The sequence below is a fragment of the Botrytis porri genome, assembly GCF_014898465.1.
Source record: "Botrytis porri strain MUCL 3234 chromosome Unknown BPOR_031, whole genome shotgun sequence".
Taxonomy (NCBI): domain Eukaryota; kingdom Fungi; phylum Ascomycota; class Leotiomycetes; order Helotiales; family Sclerotiniaceae; genus Botrytis; species Botrytis porri.
Window position 1 is genome coordinate 50,292 of NW_024066105.1, and position 14,579 is coordinate 64,870.

At 42.7% G+C, this 14,579-nt stretch overlaps 5 protein-coding genes across 5 annotated transcripts; 2 read left to right on the top strand and 3 right to left on the bottom strand.

Moving 5' to 3' along the window:
- Nucleotides 1–250: 250 nt before the first annotated feature.
- EAF01_012064 (uncharacterized protein) lies at nucleotides 251–2,110 on the bottom strand (the record flags this gene model as incomplete). Its single annotated transcript, XM_038920322.1, has 3 exons — nucleotides 251–723; nucleotides 784–1,855; nucleotides 1,916–2,110. The coding sequence occupies 3 exons, from the start codon at nucleotides 2,108–2,110 to the stop codon at nucleotides 251–253; spliced, it is 1,740 nt and encodes a 579-aa protein (XP_038764187.1).
- A 1,240-nt stretch (nucleotides 2,111–3,350) lies between these two features.
- Nucleotides 3,351–4,973, bottom strand: EAF01_012065 (uncharacterized protein; the record flags this gene model as incomplete). The annotated part of the gene is made up of 5 exons (XM_038920323.1): nucleotides 3,351–4,178; nucleotides 4,233–4,604; nucleotides 4,667–4,702; nucleotides 4,754–4,824; nucleotides 4,919–4,973. 5 exons carry the CDS (start codon nucleotides 4,971–4,973, stop codon nucleotides 3,351–3,353), a joined length of 1,362 nt encoding a protein of 453 aa, XP_038764188.1.
- A 1,818-nt stretch (nucleotides 4,974–6,791) lies between these two features.
- Nucleotides 6,792–9,411, bottom strand: EAF01_012066 (uncharacterized protein; the record flags this gene model as incomplete). The annotated part of the gene is made up of 9 exons (XM_038920324.1): nucleotides 6,792–7,501; nucleotides 7,560–7,658; nucleotides 7,706–7,801; nucleotides 7,866–8,037; nucleotides 8,071–8,383; nucleotides 8,486–8,705; nucleotides 8,736–8,921; nucleotides 8,956–9,198; nucleotides 9,270–9,411. 9 exons carry the CDS (start codon nucleotides 9,409–9,411, stop codon nucleotides 7,269–7,271), a joined length of 1,704 nt encoding a protein of 567 aa, XP_038764189.1. The 3' UTR covers nucleotides 6,792–7,268.
- Nucleotides 9,412–11,237: 1,826 nt separating this feature from the next.
- EAF01_012067 (uncharacterized protein) lies at nucleotides 11,238–12,485 on the top strand (the record flags this gene model as incomplete). Its single annotated transcript, XM_038920325.1, has 3 exons — nucleotides 11,238–11,840; nucleotides 11,977–12,327; nucleotides 12,408–12,485. 3 exons carry the CDS (start codon nucleotides 11,238–11,240, stop codon nucleotides 12,483–12,485), a joined length of 1,032 nt encoding a protein of 343 aa, XP_038764190.1.
- Nucleotides 12,486–13,476: 991 nt separating this feature from the next.
- Nucleotides 13,477–14,322, top strand: EAF01_012068 (uncharacterized protein; the record flags this gene model as incomplete). Its single annotated transcript, XM_038920326.1, has 1 exon — nucleotides 13,477–14,322. One exon carries the CDS (start codon nucleotides 13,477–13,479, stop codon nucleotides 14,320–14,322), a length of 846 nt encoding a protein of 281 aa, XP_038764191.1.
- Between the last annotated feature and the right edge of the window lie 257 nt (nucleotides 14,323–14,579).

Consider the following 14,579-nt stretch of genomic DNA (forward strand, 5'->3'; position numbering starts at 1 on the left):
GAAAACGCAATAAAATGCAATAACAATAGCGTGTAAATTCTCGATTCTCCCTTTGAATTGAATGAATGTTGCCAGGAATCGAGGCTTGAAAGAATTTCCAGATTGATTTTTATGAAGTCGTTAACTAAAATACCTATTATTGTCAAAAATTCCCAAGTACATATCCCAGTAATAGGGAGTAATAGGGGGAATAATAACTTTTCATAATCATGTCACATATACAGCGTATCCTTAATGCCACTCCCAAGATCTAAATCGTATAACCCGCACTATTAAGTTGTCTGGGTTCACCTGCCGCCTCAAACGTTCCGTTTCCTAATCTTCTCAATGCCTGCGCAGTCGTACTTCCCACCGCTACAAACGAAATCGTTGCTCCGATTTTCTCAAAGAATGCAGTGGTTTCATTACTGTATCCTTCGATACCGAAGGTTTCGGATCCATACTCAAAGTAAACGTTATTAGGAGATAATTGATCGTGTAATCTTGGTTGACGAAGACTTTCGGCTGAAGTCATGTTTTGGTCGAGGACGTGCCAGAGATGTTGGATTACTTCTGTGATGATACGGGAGCCACCTGCAGAGGCATGGGCAATGTAGACAGTGCCATTGGGGTATTCAACAATGGTTGGGGAGATAGATGAGAGGGGTCGCTTGAAGGGTTGAATGAAGTTGGCTGGGGCGGGAGCATAACCGAAAGCGTTGGTGGTATTTGGGATGGAGAAATCTGGAGAATTGTTAATATGTTGCGGAAATACAAAATTATACTTTGGACTAAAGATCTTACCATTCATTTCATTGTTCATTATGACACCTGTTTCTGGAACCATGAGCCTACTTCCGAATAAAGTGTTAATGGTAGATGTCATGGCAATCGTAAGACCGCTCTTATCAGCAGCAACGGAAGCAGATGTTCCATCGTCAGAAAGAATACCATAATTCTCAGGATTATAAGCGGACACGTTCAAAGTAGAATATTTCTCGATTTGCGATCGGATTTCAACAGCTGTATCTTCTGATAACATCTCCTGCTGATAACTTGTCAAGTTTGGTAAGAAACTTGGGTCTCCCAACAAGGTTCTTTGACCATAAGCAAATCGCATTGCCTCATCTAGGTAGTGAGTCGAGAAGTTCAGCTGGCTTGGGCTTGACATATCATATCCCTCAACAATGTTCAAGACACTGCAAACTACAGCACCGCTCGATGGAGCAGTTCCGCTATGAATTTTGAATCCTCGATAGGTAATATTCGAAGGGATTCTAGATTCGATAGTATAATTTTTCAAATCCGAAAGTTCCATCGTTCCATTCGATTTTTGAAGTGCAACAATTGTAGCATTTGCGATGGCGCCTGTGTAAAATGCATCTGGACCATATTCGGCAATGGATTCAAGTGTATTCGCATATCTTTTTCTTGTAAATAGGTCACCCAACTTGACTCTGGTACCATTTGGTGCAAAGTCAATTGCCCAGGTTTCGTCGTACGTCAAGAAATCGTAAGAAGATGTAGAAGAGGCCATGTAGCGGACTAAATCAGCGGTGACATTGAAACCATAGCGAGCAACCTTAACTGCAGGTAGTACTACTTGTTTCCATGGCAATACTCCGTATTTTGTATGAATGTACTCGAGACCACGGAGTTCTCCTGGCACACCACTTGCCAAACCACCATAGAGGGAGGCGTCGGAGTTTGACAGAGGAGGTGAATACATTGTTTCGAAAGCGGCGGCGGGAGCCATTTCACGGAAATCAATAAACTCGTAACTTCCATTGGCTGATCGTACAGTTGCAAAACCACCACCTCCAATACCGGAATGATACATTCCAACTACCCCGACACAGAGTTGTACGGCCACGATCTAGCAGGCGTGTTAGAATAACTAAAATATGAACATTAATTTTGAGATGATTGAACTTACAGCATCAGCTGCATTTCCTCCAACTTTCAAAATATCGATACCAATGTCTGTGCAAATAGAACTTTCACTAGCAACTGCTCCATTCTTTCCATCGTCATGCGAGGTCGAGTTTAGTGGTATTGATGTAGCTTTTATGGAAGGTAAGGCTGCCAAGGCGACACTGAGAACGTGAGGAAGACGACGAGGGAACAACATCTTGATACTTTAAGCCGGAGATGATACGAAAAGGTGAAGGCAATGGAGCAAAGAATGAAAGCTACAAGAACGAGGAAATACGTCAATGGTAAAGTTGAATTAGAAGCTATTCCTGCGTTTCCCTAGTGATATATAAAAACAGTTGGCATCGCCTTTACTGTTCTTGACAAGAGGGGTAGGGTAGTATTGAAGCGTTGATTTTCAACAAACGCTGAACACTTATTACAGATCATTTCAAATCATGGACACCGAGATCGGCTTGTCATTATCTAGAGTTATTGATAATGCAGGAACTTGCAGGAATACTTGACACCGCAACATAGTGAAAGGAATCATGGCTGAGCCGCGTAGGTTCCCCATCTAATGATTGACGAAAACCTTGAATGAGTCTCGTACGAGGTACTTGCTTGAAGATCTAATTGACTGGGCATTTCCGAGATGGCGGAGGAGAAGTTCAGGGGTTTTCCTAATAAGGAAGCTCGAAGCTCGGGTGGTGTTTATTCGGCTCAAGCTAGATCCATACATCAGCTGCATATTAGTGGGGCGTGTTGATAGGCGCTTTTATAAGAATGATAGGCAGTTGATAATAAGTTCGCCCAATCTTTGATATGAGAATCTTGTCATAGCTTTCCCATGGCAAGTACTTGAATATGTACCTGCATAGTGATAATCTCGAATTCGGGACCGGGAATGCTCATAAATGGGATGAAGCATTGACGATACAATCCCAGAGTTGCCGGTGACTTCCAGCCCTTTCAATCTACAATTTACACTTCGGACGTCTTAGCCCGAAACCATGCGGGGATTAACGTCAGAGGCGTATGGAGACTTTCTGACATCTCACCTTGAGCGTTGAATGCAATCCCAATCTATCAGCTTGCAAATGATGATTTTCGCAGTGTGTGATGGGCTGACATACACTGAAAGATCATCGGAGTCCGACTGGTCTAATCTTTTGATCGATTTCGTCTAATTTCTTGACCAGTCCCTTAATTCAAGATGCGAAAGAAGAAAGTATCGAAAGATTATAATCTCGATCTTAAATTGTCAGCTACTACCACCCATTAAAAACTTCACTTAATAATCTTAGAACCCCAAGGTATCAAAATGCCGCCTCGCTCTCAATCCGAGAAAATTGCTCCAATATACATCCGTCAAATCGTAAATGCATCAATTCTTCAATATCCACCCCAAGCTTTGAAATCTCTCTACCCTTTTGTTATATATTCTTCCGACTGTTCTAGTATCGATAGACAGGCTGTTTACCCTGAACTACCGTGTATCTTGGTTCGGCGTCCTCATTATCTGATACCTGCTCGTTGACTGCAGCATGCATTGTAACATTGCCTATACTACTATCTTGCCTTCCGACATAGCTCTTGGTTTCTTTGAATCCAGGGTGATATGGTTCGACACCAAGAGTATCATTGAATTGGCTGGTCGTTCTCGGTGGTGCATCAGACGGGAACGGTGGCCTCCTTGATGAGTTTGGCTCTGGGTCACTGAATGGATTTCGTTCATCGTCCTCGTCATTCATCGGCGCGATGTCTCCTGGTGGAGGGATTGGTGGCATTGATCTCTTGCCATTACTTGGGGCAGGTTTGGAAACATGGTTGGGTGGCGGACCAGGTGGTGGTGTAAATCCCGAGTTTGTTCCAGCCGGAGGGGTGCTATCTCCATTCCCAAGCCCCATAAGTTTCCGCGCATGTAGCACTGCTCTTTGATGTTGATTCATAGCTTTACTTAACTGTTCATTGGTCTCAATTAAGGTTTCCATAGTATCATTGTCTGGTGCTGGATTTTCCGAAACCATGTACGCTTGTACACTTCTGCTTGCAGATTGACAACGATCAGCGAATTCGCGGATAAGTTCATTAGTAAGGAGTTCGGAAGGAGGTGTAGATTGTACGACTTGGGAGAGGAGTTTTGCAGAAGTGCGTGCCTCTTCGATACGGGACGAGAGTTCATGTGGCGGGGGGAGGCGATGAGTATGGTGATTTCGTCCAAAGTAATTCTGCGCATTAGGATCAAAGGGTGGAGCGACGAGGGTTCGCGGACCTGCGGGACCCTGTGATGTATTAGGAGAGAAAATTCGTCGACCATAATGCTTGGGGAAACTTGCTGCTAATTTTGTCATTTTCTCTTGCTCTTTCTTCCACATCTCAATTAGAGGAGCCAATGTTTCATCGTCTGCCTTGTCTCTCGTAAATGTAACCAAAGTTTCCATCAATATCTGCTTGACACTTGGATCTCTTCCAGTTCTCAGAAGCTCCTTGACCGTTTGTACAAATTTCGCATCGATATTCCTCGTAAAGGTCATTCCAGGGTTATCGGCCAAAATCCGAATTAACATTATCGCATTGTATTGTACGTAGGCTTTGGTGTGGTTGTCTTTGGAGAGGCACTTTCGAATATGGTGGGCGCATTCTTTCGCAGCTCCCGGGGATGATTCTGCGGCTTCAACTATCGCAGGCAGATAACCCACTTCCTCACCCTGTAGGATGTTAGATGTAATACTTTGTGAATGGATATCCCAAGTGAAGTGAGTGTACATACCGAGCCATTTGGACCACCAGATTCGCAGAACAAACGCTGTATTACGATCAATACCATAACTTTCGTTCATGTCCGAGATTAACATACAACATTCCTGGCTGCATTTGCTTCAGGTGTATCGTGTTGAGGATCTCCAGTTTCTTCATTAGAATCTTTGGCTGTAGGAAAGAATTTCCATGGTCAGTCAAGTACAAATCAACGCCCTTGCTTTATGGTGCATAAGTAGTGGAACTTCCTCCAAGATCTACCTACATCGCTTCAGTGAACCCAACATGCGATTCATGCCCATATTCTTCATGGCTTTCATGGCTGTGACTGCGAAAATTGCCTTTGATAACCTGCGACACGCTCTATTCTTCTGGTAAATCGATGCCGATGTCTTGTGCGGAATGCGATAGTGAGATGTTATGTACTGAGATAACGAAAGCCGTTGCTTGGATTATATCACCATAGGCTGTGGACGGTCGATGTTCTGCATGAAGTTTCAACTGATATTTTCGATACACAGTTTGTTTCGGTCTCTTTGGTATTCTTCGATATATTTTTCTGTATAAATTCTTTCGGGGAAAGAAAAATGATTTTGATTTGATGGGCGGTTATTCGGGGGAAGGGCGGTAGGTAACCGTGAAGAAGGCTGATATGATAGCAATTGATAAAAATTGATAGCAATTTGGGAAAATGCAGCGATGCGGCGTAGTTTTTATGAAACCCCAATCCGGTTTAAAGATTCGATATATTTTTTCAATTGGCAGGTAAGAAGGAGAGGGAGAGGGGGAAGGGGAAGGAGACGGAGACGGAGACGGAGACGGAGAATGGTCCTTTGAATGTACTTTTGAAGTATCGTGGGGTGAATGGATATTGTCGTTGACAACAGTAGGTATTATGTCTGAAACGACTTTGATACATCCCTAGGTACGATACATACATATACTGGGACCAAGAACAATAACTTATGGAGTACCTACCCACCAGCTTCTTGTTCTCACAGTCATCATGTGGCAATGAGTATACAGTTTGAGTTCGTCACCTCGTCGTAACACTCAAGAGTCAACTCACAAATCATCGCTGTCGCCAAGCAACACAGCCTTCCCTTCAAGATCAATGTATACCTATCTATTCTCAGGGTCAATGTATAACTACCGGTATCCTCTGTGGAATGGAATTTTAGAATCGAGGATATGTGTGTATCGATGAAACCAAAACGTCTTCATCCTATCACTCTCGAGTGAGTCAGTGTTCAAGTTTTATGCCCCGGATTGCCGGATTGATTTGATGGTGGCTGGCGGCTATATTTTAGTATTGTTAGGCTGTTAGGCTGTTAGGCACTATGTAAGTATTTGTAAGTACCGAGTATTCTTCAACACCCTCAAGAGACCCAGAAAACTCCAAGTGGAGAGAGCTTATCCTTGAGCTGGGCTGGGAGCTGGTTAGCAAGCTTACCGACGAGATGACCAGATCTGATACACCAACACCAACACCAACACCAACACCAACAGACGCCAATCTAGGGTTGAAGCTAGTAACACGTCAAGAACACGTGGAGCTTGTAGAACACGTACTTTGACAGTTTACCACGAATTCAGTTCATTTGGAGAAAAAGCCATACACTAGCAAAGCTTTAGCTGGCGAATGGAATACCTTCTAGATTCTACACAAATCATGTCACGGATTGCATCAATTGTCGCCACTTCAATGATTATAAAATTACCGAGAGATTGATCGTGATGTGATTCCGAAGTCCCCGAGTAGATGACGGGACGTCCTGTATATTCATTCCCACACTTCACACCAAGCATACACGCAAAGCTTATGGATAAACGAAAACAGACGTTCCTCGGTGAAGGAAGCTTTATATTGATTCCTACTCACAAGGGATACATGGCACCAGGGGATTTGGGTAAGGAGCATCGTGAGATAACAAAGTGCAAGACATTCCTTCAGTCAGTCTCACACTATGAAAAGCGCACAACACAAGCAGTCTCTTGTTGTCATGAAGAATCAAAACGCTGGTTCTGACAAGTGTATCATTATCATTACCATTCATGACCCTAGACGATTCATTTATCATCTCTTCCAATCTCACGAACCTCGAATGATCCAATTTCCACTCAATGGCAAACTCCTACTACTCGATCCAACCCAGATCCCATCCATAACGTCCCTGTTGCAAAACCCAATTTTGTTCCTCCACACTCCACTCACTCAAATCCTTTCTCGTCAACTCAAATTCCACAACTGCACTTTCTCCAACTGGTGTGTTGACCTTCTCGAAACCTCTCAATTGTCTAGCTGGCCCGTTCGGAATACCGACATATAATTATGCTACCTCCATGGCGGTCATTGTACCGTTGTTTGATACAGTTGCTTGAAGCTTTGCGACAACGTCCCAGAGAGACTGGGCTCCACCCTGAATGATGGTAGTTATTGGCGGTAAGTAAGCTGTGCTTGCATTCGAAACAACTGAACTCGAGAGGTCGGCATATTCAAAAGTAGTGTAGGTTAATCCGAACCCAAATTCAAATCTTGGAGTTGTATTTTTAGCATCAAAATCGCGATAATCGAGATAGACACCCTCTGAGTGATTATACACACTGTAATCTGACTAGTTCTTTGCTGTCGTACATGACAATTTACCAGAGAAAGATTCAACACCGTACAACAACTTAACAAGTGCTCGTCCATTATCTTGACCGGGCAGATGACCAAAAATCACAGCGGTAACGTTTGGATGCTCGATCCATTGGTCAACCAGACGTATTCCAACATTATGAATGGTCACAGTGGTATTATTACATTTTGACGCAACATTATTTACCAAAGTATCTGAAAATCCATCTACACCTGTTAGTATTATTTTTCTCAGGTATGATATGATAAAGAATGTTAAGCTTACCATAAAGACCAGGTCTATCACTATTCTCGATAGAATATGCGTTCAAGAAGACAAGGCAAGCATCTGAGCCGGCATTAACGTCTGGATCAACGGAGACGACTATGATCTATCAGTAAGACTTAAAAAATAAATTGACATGAACTTACAATCCCAGAAAAGACTTGTGTCATCATTATAAGCTTGTTCCTGTAGCGCATCAAAAGGAGCAGAGATATGTGGCGGGGCGTTTGAGCCGCTTCCTCCTATACATGTTGTTAATATGTCCTGCCTTGTGCTGTCTTGTTGAGAATATCGAAGTTGTCTTACCTCCAGCTATGAGAGTTCCGTTGCTTGCGATTTGTAACGAGGTATCGATGGGGGTGTCAGTTACATTGAGATCCAAGATAGCTTCCATCCTAAACAGATATCGAGTATTTCCAATATTACTCTGACTTGATACGGGCGCATCATACCCAAAAATAGAAAGCAATTCTAGTTTCTAAAGGGGAAGAGCATTGTTGATATTCTTAACCAAAACATGACCCTCCATTGCCCCGCTCAAAAGAATTGGCTTTGATGTAGGATCTCGGGCATTGAATTTGGTATGTGGTGTCAAATATGAAGATGCCAAACTGAGTTCTGGGAAATCTTCATCTTGACCCATTTGATACCAACTGGCCACAATTCTAGTAGCCATGTCGGTCAATCTTGACTCCGCAAGAGACCCATTGGCAACAGATGCTGTCAAATTTTCACCACTCACTCCCCAGAGGTCTGAGCTTGGCATGACAACATCCAATCCTGCCTCTACTGCTGCATAGCCAGCGTGCAACGCTCCCCAGTCACTCACAACGAATCATTCAAAGCCCAATTCGATTTTTAAGAGTCAGTTTTGAGCTTTGCTGTTTTAGCAGACATATGAATTGTTGAGTCGATTGTACGAATACATGACACAAGCAGCTCCTGCGTGAACAGTATCGGCAAATGGCCAAAGATATAATTCGTGCATTGTTTTACCATCAATTTTAGATGAGATGGCGGAAACGTTGCCCAATGGATTTTGCTTATATTCTTGTTCATTCCCAATGAAATGTTTCACTGATGCTATTATACCAGCATCTTGGGTTCCCAAAACAGTTTGAGCGGCGAGCTTTCCCGAAAGATATGCTGTTAATTGTTAGCGATATTGAGATTGACTCAAGGCATTGCCAAAAAGAGGATGAGTCTGGGGAATCAAGTGATAGAAAGAAAGAAAACCTACGATCTTGCCCATTCCCTCCCAATTCCTCCCACCAATTGGAACTCTTTCAAAGGGACCGACAACAAGACCAAGAGCAACGTTGATGCCTTTTGTCTTAAATTCCCCCTGCCATATTGTATCCTCTGTGGTAAGTTAAATTTCTATTCTAATTTGCACCTATATGGACACCACTGGGCCAGGAATTTACCAGTTCCGTATCACGAAGACCATTTCCGGCATCGTTCATACAGATACTTTTGAAATTGAGTCGCGGTACAGAGCCTGTTAGGCCACTACAACTGTTTAAGCCTTCTGATTTCCCAACCGTGAGGTTGGCTCTTTCAGCCATGGTCATCTGGGAAACCAGACCGACAGTTTTGGAATAGGCAGATGCCCATGATCCGTTTCTTGGCATTTCGGCTGCGGCATGCATAAGTCATTTGTCCATAGGGAGATAGGATTTCATGGAAGGTGTGAAGATGGGAATTCACGAGATGGATACACAGGTGGAGATTGTCCATAGGAATATGTATCATCGGTGATAACATCCTGCGCGTTTGTGATACTCGAACCACATAATGCAGTGAAAAGGAAAGCTGCCCCAAGCAAACTCTTTGGATTGAGGGACTCCATTGTTTGAAACTGGTATACGAGTGCGAGTCCAGAGATTGACGCGGGATCTCCTAGCTATTGAACACTTAGAATCTGGAAATCGGTGAAGCAATCTCGATGCCATTTGAATTTTCCAACTCACGTGGACATTCATCACGTCCACTCTTCTTGTCAACCTATCCATTCCGTCCACCAGAATGTCCCAGAGCCAATGTCCTCAAGATCTTAAGTGACTGGATGGAATCGAACAGGTACAACAGCACAGTGTCGTCGAAAAATTCACCAACCTTTAACATCAAGCTTCTGGAAACGGGTAGCAAAGTCGATTAATTGAAGCTGTAGTCTCTTCAAAACTTTCAAGATCGAAGATGGGGTAAAGCTTTGAACTTTGACAATATACGGTGAAAGAAATGTCGATCTCATCCCCGTCCCCCGTCCCCCTATCCCACAATCCCACAATCCCATAACCCCACACTTGAAATCTCCGGTAATTTAACTCTCCACAGCTGGACGGAAAAACAGACACTACCAGAAACTAGTTTCGATTTGTCGAGTTTGACGTGCCCGTTTCCCAGTCCAGCTAGAGAGACTAAAATTCCCCATTAGTCACATGAAATACTATTTTCAACTTTTAGTATTTAATGAAACTAGCAAGGTTTATTTAGTGTATTTCAAGGGGTTACTTTCAATTACCGTCCACCTCGTGAACGATATTTTTGCTCAAGAATTTCAGCAAGTTTATTAATGTTCACATATCTGGTTTCCATCAGTGTGAAAATCACGATCTGTATACAGAGCTCTCTCCTATCCTCGGCGTGTTTGGTTGTATTTACCGAAGCGAAGCGATTTCGATCAGCGGGTACATGCCGGCAACCAGGCTACTGGAGATTAAATCTACCTTTCTATTGCTTCCATGCTGTGCTTTTAGCCTGTTAGCATGAGCTTGGCATTTATATCATGTAAGGTTGGGCAAATGTATGTGTATGCGCGCTCGATCGTCATGATGCGTGAGCTGGCATACTTCATTTAAAGCACATCAAAGAGGTTCTTGTATTTAGTTGTTTCACATCAAACGTACATGAACGAAATCATGTATGAATAGATTTTCTAGAAAATTGGTCTAAGTTTTCTGAGACCATCACATTCCATGATGATTTGTTCTTGTTGGAGATGATATCTAAAATGAGTTTGTACAACCAAGCCACTTCGATGTTATTCTCCGGAGGGCATTTATCTTCAAGTCTGCATACTTGTCGCAAAGTCTTTGGTAGATTGTTTGTTATTTGACTGGAGGGAATTGATTCCATGCTTCCAAATGACTGCGGTTTACAGACTTTGAAGTTGCAGTCGTGGTAAAAAGATATCACGAATGTGGTCCTTGATCAAGTGGGTTTAAGAAATCGAAATCATCCACAGATACACGTTGGAAGCTTCTTCTTTGTCTTGTCTGCTTGCTTATATTCGATGGAATTTTCTCGGATACTCTCCTATCTGCTTGTTCATTTTTATTTGACCTAGAAATTTCTCAAGATTTGATAGTGTCTAGATTAATGAATTCAGTTTCAGTTTATGTCAACATGAACGAGTCGAGGAAGATGATATGAAGCTGGGTTCCTAGGTTCTTCTTGCATTATTCAGCAGCCCGTAAACAAAACGTTGCTTACTTCGTCAACATCGAATGAAAAAAACTGAATGATTGTGGGGTGAGTACAGTACGAGTAGATTGTGAAGCCCCACTTCACTTTGACATATTATATTTTTCGGTCCCATCCCTAAAAACAATTTATTCAAAATAATCTCGTTACTCAAACAAAGCCATCCACATTCCCAACCCCACTCCAATCAATATGACCAAATTAATCGTAATCATCGGTGTGACTGGGAATCAAGGGAATTCCGTGGCCCAGAGATTCCTTCAGGACTCCAACTACAAAGTCCGTGGTATAACACGAAATGCCTCATCCGCCACAGCTCAATCACTCTCCGCGCAGGGCGTTGAGATCGTGGAAGCGGAATTGGATGATGTAAACTCTTTGATCTCTGCTTTTCAGGGTGCGCAACTTATCTTTAGCGTCACAAACTACTGGGAACCTTTCTTCCGTTCCGATTGCCGTCAACATGCCCAGGAGCTTGGAATCTCATGCCGGAAATATGCCTATGATGTTGAGTATCGACAAGGAAAGAATATTGCTGATGCTGCTGCTCACTCGAGTGTCATTTCGGGACTCGATGCAAATGGATTCATTACGAGTACGTTGAGTCATGCTAGAAAATCTAGTAAAGGGAAGTTTACAGAAGTGTATCATCATGATGCAAAGGCTGATGTCTTTCCTTATTATGTGAAGGAGAAATATGGAGGCGAAGGAGAATTGGCGGGGAAAATGAGTTGTGTTATGACGGGGTACTTTACTAGTAGTTATAAATTGGCTGTGAAAAGTTATTTGGGAAAGGTTTGTTCATTTGTTTTTTTCGTTCGATCGTCTATATATCACACAAAGTCCTAGGATGGCCATTTCATTACTGATGCCTCTATAACTGGATATGATGATATGAGCGGAGCCCACCAGCTAACCTGATACTGAATAGCAACCCGACGGAACTTTCCAAATGAGTTTCCCAACAACCCCGAATAAAGCAGTTCCTCATATTGCCATAAACAGTGATCTTGGTTCTTTTGTTTATGCCGTTTCTCAACTTCCACCTGGTAAGAGCTACATGGCATGCGGCAGTGACTGTTCCTGGAGCGAGTATATTCTTTTATGGAGCGAAACAACTGGAAAGGTTGCGACATATAGGCAATGCACAGAAGATGAGTTTGTGGGACGAGAACAGGATAAAGCTTTCGGAGAGGAATTGAATGCGATGTTTGCTTATTCTAGCGACCCGGGATATGATGGAGGTGATAAGACATTGTGGATGAAGGAGGATATTGAGAAGGTATGTTAAACGCACTATGCCGGGGAAGAAAATGAAATTCGCGAGTAGTAAGAAACTTGGTGACTAATTTGAATTCATAGGCTGGAGTGAAATGCCCCATGACTACTTTGGAAGAGTGGATGAAGAAGGAAGACTGGACTGCTGTTTTTGAACAGTAAGTAGGGCTCAAAACGTTTCTAGTCACTGGATATAAATCGCCTAGGCAGGACACAAAGCGAATGAGACCAGCAAGACAGGGGAATGGTTTCGATATTACGGAAATACAAGGGAGATACATCAGAAGCGACTATGAAGTGACAAAACAAGCGCTGTCGGAGTGTTCAAAGTCTGGACTGCAATCTAACAATCGAAAATCTGAAGATATCCAGTTCCTTCTGAACATTGAAATTGCTTGATATATTGAAATATTGTTACATTTGTTGAAGTAAGGAATTTATGAGATCAATAACAGTATTTTCAGAACATCGAAATTAGATTATTAAATTAAATTGCAGCTGATAATTAAAAAAAATTGCGCTGAGCTACATACATCAGGTACCGCATCAAAATTCCCTGTGTATAGGTACTTCCATCAAAAGAATGTTATTCGCATCTAGCCATAGCCGGACTTCACGATTATACTAAGAAATGATAGATGACTGAAAACGTATTGAGAGTATCAGTGCGATTGGTTTAGAGAACACGATATTGGAATATATGTTCGTCAGCAGAGTATTATAATATCTCACAATATTGATACATCGTCAGACCAACAGAGCAGCCGAGACTCGAGAGCGACACTGTCAATTGAACTGTGTCATCACTCTATCTGTACTTCATTTTCTGTATCATCACTGGAGTGCGGAAAAGGTAGCTAAGATACATCAAAAACAACAAGGAAAAACTCAGAAAATAGTTTCGGATTAATCGGGGTTGAAGAAAGATATGTCGTGGAAGTCACATTGAGCTCAGTAACCTATTTTGGTCACATGATCATGATAATGTAAGATTAGCTCGATCTAGTCTGTCTACGTGCACAAACTTTAACACAAACCCCGAGAACATGATCGTATTGACATTACTCTTTCCAACGTACTATCTGTAACACACCCAGAACGAAATTGACAATTTAAACGCTTCATAATCGGATCATCGGGTCACCAAAGTAAAATGTCTTCTACCAGGGACGTTCTCCGCTTCCCAGAAAGTGATCGCGCTCAAATAGATGATTACCTACCATCTAAGAGTTCTATTGCAGCTGCTCACTCAAAGTCAATTCCGTATACAACACTTACGTTTGCTACCTCTATGGACTCTCAGATCACTATGAGTCCAGGCATTGGTTCACCCTTATCTGGCCCGGCTTCAAAAGCAATGACGCATTACCTGAGATCGAAACATGATGCTATATTGATTGGTGTCAATACAGCAATTGCAGATAATCCAAATCTGAATTGCAGGATAGAAGGGGTTGGAGGTTATGGAGGAGGAAAAAATTTGAAGGGACAACCAAGACCGGTTATAATTGACCCTAAAGGCCGATGGGAATTTGGAGAGGACAGTAAGATTTTCGGATTGGTGAAAGATGGTAGAGGCAAAGCTCCTTGGATAATTACTGCTAAGCAAGAAGATGAGATAGAATTTGAGGGAAGAGAATTGCTAAGAGCAGCGGGCGGGAAGCTCATATATTTATCACCGGACCAAGAAGGAAGATTCTCCTGGCAAGATATTCTAGAAGCGCTCTGGAAAGAAGGTATCGAGAGCCTAATGATCGAAGGAGGTGCTGGAATTATTAACGACATGCTAGCTGAAGGTCAAGGATTTATTGATAGAGTCATAGTAACTATAGCACCAGTATGGCTAGGGAAGGGGGGAGTTACTGTCCTTCCAGAAAGGGAAAATCCAGGAAAGGAGACATTTCGGTTGAGAGGAGTGAAGTGGATCCCGCTTGGAGAAGATGTTGTTTGTTGTGGAAGAGTTACTGAAGTCCAGCGCGAATCTCCTGTCATGTTGTAACTTCTAATCGCAATGGATATGCACAGTTACGGGTTGCACTCGCTCAAAGCACAGTACCGGTTCCTTCCATCCGACTTTTATTTCCTCATTCGGACCAAAATATAGTGGATGCCATATGTCGCAATGATGTGGATAGCGATCTTCTTGCCAGGCTTTCCATCATATACCAAGTACCAAGGCTTGAAAGACAATGCCTATTTTCGCATGCTCATGAATCCACAGTGTCAGAGAGCGTCCCCCGATGGTGTGTGTGAGCG